The sequence below is a fragment of the Mustelus asterias genome, unplaced genomic scaffold, assembly GCF_964213995.1.
Source record: "Mustelus asterias unplaced genomic scaffold, sMusAst1.hap1.1 HAP1_SCAFFOLD_4489, whole genome shotgun sequence".
NCBI lineage: Eukaryota > Metazoa > Chordata > Chondrichthyes > Carcharhiniformes > Triakidae > Mustelus > Mustelus asterias.
Genome location: NW_027594432.1, coordinates 308 through 5,000, shown reverse-complemented (window position 1 = coordinate 5,000; position 4,693 = coordinate 308). Strand labels below are relative to the sequence as shown.

At 58.1% G+C, this 4,693-nt stretch overlaps 1 protein-coding gene across 1 annotated transcript in view; it reads left to right on the top strand.

The window, feature by feature from the left end:
- The window catches only part of LOC144491121 (uncharacterized), a gene marked incomplete at its 3' end in the record, with an annotated part of 12,202 nt that extends 7,954 nt beyond the window's left edge, over nt 1-4,248 (top strand). Inside the window, exons 3-4 of the mRNA XM_078208798.1 lie at nt 1,081-1,233; nt 4,000-4,248. Coding sequence (XP_078064924.1) covers nt 1,081-1,233; nt 4,000-4,248 — 402 coding nt within the window. The remainder of the gene's footprint in view (nt 1-1,080; nt 1,234-3,999) is intronic.
- Between the last annotated feature and the right edge of the window lie 445 nt (nt 4,249-4,693).

Sequence of the window (4,693 nt, the reverse complement as noted above, 5' to 3'; positions counted from 1 at the left end):
CTCTGTACCTAACCCTGTGCTGTACCTGTCCTGGGAGTGTTTGATGGGGGACAGTGTAGAGGGAGCTTTACTCTGTATCTAACCCCGTACTGTACCTGTCCTGGGAGTGTTTGATGGGGGACAGTGTAGAGGGAGCTTTACTCTGTATCTAACCCCGTACTGTACCTGTCCTGGGAGTGTGTGGTGGGGGCAGTGTAGAGGGAGCTTTACTCTGTATCTAACCCCGTGCTGTCCCTGTCCTGGGGGTGTTTGATGGGGACAGTGTAGAGGGAGCTTTACTCTGTATCTAACCCCGTACTGTACCTGTCCTGGGAGTGTTTTGATGGGGACAGTGTAGAGGGAGCTTTACTCTGTATCTAACCCCATGCTGTACCTGTCCTGGGAGTGTTTGATGGGGACAATGTAGAGGGAGCTTTACTCTGTATCTAACCCTGTGCTGTACCTGTCCTGGGAGTGTTTGATGGGGACAGTGTAGAGGGAGGTTTACTCTGTATCTAACCCCGTACTGTACCTGTCCTGGGAGTGTTTGATGGGGACAGTGTAGAGGGAGCTTTACTCTGTATCTAACCCCATGCTGTACCTGTCCTGGGAGTGTTTTGATGGGGACAGTGTAGAGGGAGCTTTACTCTGTATCTAACCCCGTGCTGTACCTGTCCTGGGAGTGTTGATGGGGACAGTGTAGAGGGAGCTTTACTCTGTATCTAACCCCGTGCTGTACCTGTCCTGGGAGTGTTTGATGGGGACAATGTAGAGGGAGCTTTACTCTGTATCTAACCCCGTGCTGTACCTGTCCTGGGAGTGTTTGATGGGGACAGTGTAGAGGGAGCTTTACTCTGTATCTAACCCCGTGCTGTACCTGTCCTGGGAGTGTTTGATGGGGACAGTGTAGAGGGAGCTCTACTCTGTATCTCACCCCGTGCTGTCCCTGTCCTGGGAGTGTTTGATGGGGTCAGTGTAGAGGGAGCTTTACTCTGTATCGAACCCCGTGCTGTCCCTGTCCAGGGAGTGTTTGATGGGGACAGTGTAGAAGGAGCTGGATTACTGTACTGTCAGTTTGATTCTCTCTCTGTCCGGGTCTAGGAGCTGCTCCAGGAGGAAACGCGGCAGAAACTGAACCTCAGCACGAGACTGCGACAGTTGGAAGAGGAGAAAGGCAGTCTGATCGAGCAGATGGAGGAGGAAGATGAGAGCAAGGCCAATCTGGGTCGCCAGGTGGCCAGCATGCAGACTCAGGTAGGGAGAGGAGAGTGGTGTCCCTGAAGGCCCGACTCACTCCCCTCACCCCACCCCCCCCCTCTCTACATCCATCCCTCCCTTCCCCCTTTACCACCAGCTTGCTCCGACACCCTGCCCCCTCTGCCTCCCACTCACCACTTCCCTCTTTCCCTACCCTCTTTCCCTCCCTCCTCCTCCCTCTTTCCCTCCCTCCCTCCCTCCCTCCCTCCCTCCCACTTTCCCTCCTCCCTCCCTCCCTCCCACTTTCCCTCCCTCCCTCCCTCCCTCCCACTTTCCCTCCTCCCTCCCTCCCTCCCTCCCTCCCACTTTCCCCTCCCTCCCTCCCACTTTCCCTCCCTCCCTCCCTCCCTCCCTCCCTCCCACTTTCCCTCCCTCCCTCCCTCCCTCCCTCCCTCCCTCTTTCCCTCCCTCCCTCCCTCCCTCTTTCCCTCCCTCCCTCCCTCTTTCCCTCCCGCCCTCCCTCCTCCCTCTTTCCCTCCCTCCCTCCCTCCCTCTTTCCCTCCTCCCTCCCTCCCTCCCTCTTTCCCTCCCTCCCTCCCTCCCTCTTTCCTCCCTCCCTCCCTCCCTCCTTCCCTCCCTCCCTCCCTCCCTCTTTCCCTCCCTCCCTCCCTCCCTCTTTCCCTCCCTCCCTCCCTCTTTCCCTCCCTCCCTCCCTCCCTCCCTCTTTCCCTCCCTCCCTCCCTCCCTCTTTCCCTCCCTCCCTCCCTCCCTCTTTCCCTCCCTCCCTCCCTCCCTCTTTCCCTCCCTCCCTCCCTCCCTCCCTCTTTCCCTCCCTCCCTCCCTCTTTCCCTCCCTCCCTCCCTCCCTCTTTCCCTCCCTCCCTCTTTCCCTCCATCCCTCTTTCCCTCCCTCCCTCTTCCCTCCCTCCCTCCCTCCCTCCCTCTTTCCCTCCCTCCCTCTTTCCCTCCCTCTTTCCCTCCCTCCCTCCCTCTTTCCCTCCCTCCCTCCCTCTTTCCCTCCCTCCCTCTTTCCCTCCCTCCCTCCCTCTTTCCCTCCCTCCCTCCCTCTTTCCCTCCCTCCCTCCCTCTTTCCCTCCCTCCCTCCCTCCCTCCCTCCCTCTTTCCCTCCCTCCCTCCCTCCCTCTTTCCCTCCCTCCCTCCCTCCCTCTTTCCCTCCCTCCCTCCCTCCCTCTTTCCCTCCCTCCCCTCCCTCCCTCTTTCCCTCCCTCCCTCCCTCCCTCTTTCCCTCCCTCCCTCCCTCCCTCTTTCCCTCCCTCCCTCCCTCCCTCTTTCCCTCCCTCCCTCCCTCCCTCTTTCCCTCCCTCCCTCCCTCCCTCTTTCCCTCCCTCCCTCCCTCCCTCTTTCCCTCCCTCCCTCCCTCTTTCCCTCCCTCCCTCCCTCCCTCTTTCCCTCCCTCCCTCCCTCCCTCTTTCCCTCCCTCCCTCCCTCCCTCTTTCCCTCCCTCCCTCCCTCCCTCCCTCTTTCCCTCCCTCCCTCCCTCTTTCCCTCCCTCCCTCCCTCTTTCCCTCCCTCCCTCCCTCTTTCCCTCCCTCCCTCCCTCTTTCCCTCCCTCCCTCTTTCCCTCCCTCCCTCTTTCCCTCCCTCCCTCTTTCCCTCCCTCCCTCCCTCTTTCCCTCCCTCCCTCCCTCCCTCTTTCCCTCCCTCCCTCCCTCTTTCCGTCCCTCCCTCCCTCCCTCCCTCTTTCCCTCCCTCCCTCTTTCCCTCCCTCCCTCTTTCCCTCCCTCCCTCCCTCTTTCCCTCCCTCCCTCTTTCCCTCCCTCCCTCCCTCTTTCCCTCCCTCCCTCCCTCTTTCCCTCCCTCCCTCCCTCTTTCCCTCCCTCCCTCCCTCTTTCCCTCCCTCCCTCCCTCTTTCCCTCCCTCCCTCCCTCCCTCTTTCCCTCCCTCTCTCCCTCCCTCCCTCTTTCCCTCCCTCCCTCCCTCCCTCTTTCCCTCTCTCCCTCCCTCTTTCCCTCCCTCCCTCTTTCCCTCCCTCCCTCTTTCCCTCCCTCCCTCTTTCCCTCCCTCCCTCTTTCCCTCCCTCCCTCTTTCCCTCTTTTCCTCTTTTCCTCTTTCCCTCTTTTCCCTCCCTCCCTCCCTCCCTCCCTCCCTCTTTCCCTCCCTCCCTCTTTCCCTCCCTCCCTCTTTCCCTCCCTCTTCCCCTCCCTCCCTCTCTATTCCTCCCTGTTATAAATCGGAGTTGGATCCCCCCTCTGAGACCTGACAGTGAAACCTCAGTAAAAGGTGTGTGTGATGTGGTGTGACCTGCGCTTCAGAACTTCCCGTGGATAAATACAAAATAAACCCCTGACACTCTCTCTATAAAATCAACACGTTACAATTTATTTATCTAACTAACCGTGAGCAAATTAACTCAGCTCAAATAACCCCCTTCTAACTATTCCCAAATAAAGCAAAATTCTAATGGTACGCTGTTCCAATAAGTAAAATTCCCACTCATCAACAAAATAGAATTTAGCCGCTGTCTAAATTACAACCAGGTTTAGTGTCTTCCGGAATATTCTGAGGTTTCTCCGTTGATTCTTCTGTCTGGAACTTCCTCCTCCTTTGGTACCTTTCCTGCCGAGATGGTGCTTTCTGTGAGACAGGTGATGCTACAACAGCAGCAATTCTCTCTCCCTCTCCTTGAAGAGAGAGAGTTGTGAGCTGAGAGCTGTGAACTGTTAGACCTTACAATTTTACACACACCAAATTCTAACCTCCTACCTCCCAGTCTACAATGACTCTATCCAACATCGCAACGCCCCCTGCCCCTCTACCCGCCCCCCTCTCTCACCCTGTCTCTTTCTCTCTGTCTCCCTGGTAGCTGGCTGAGGCTCGGAAGAAGGTGGAGGAAGATGCGCTGCAGTTGGAGAGTGTTGAGGAGTCGCGGAAGAAGCTGCTGCGGGAGCTGGAGGTGACCAGCCAGCGTCTGGAGGAGCGGACATCAGCGTGTGAGAAGCAGGACAGGACACGGAACCGGCTGCAGCAGGAGCTCGACGATCTGACCCTCGACCTGGACAACCAGAGGCAGCTGGTCAGCAGCTTGGAGAAGAAGCAGAAGAAGTTCGATCAGGTGAGAGAGGAGGCCATTCAGCCCCTCGAGTCTGTTACACAGGAACAGGAGGAGGCCATTCAGCCCCTCGAGTCTGTTACACAGGAACAGGAGGAGGCCATTCAGCCCCTCGAGTCTGTTACACAGGAACAGGAGGAGGCCATTCAGCCCCTCTCGATTCTGTTACACAGGAACAGGAGGAGGCCATTCAGCCCCTCTCGATTCTGTTACACAGGAACAGGAGGAGGCCATTCAGCCCCTCGAGCCTGTTACACAGGAACAGGAGGAGGCCATTCAGCCCCTCGAGCCTGTTACACAGGAACAGGAGGAGGCCATTCAGCCCCTCGAGTCTGTTACACAGGAACAGGAGGAGGCCATTCAGCCCCTCTCGATTCTGTTACACAGGAACAGGAGGAGGCCATTCAGCCCCTCGAGTCTGTTACACAGGAACAGGAGGAGGCCATTC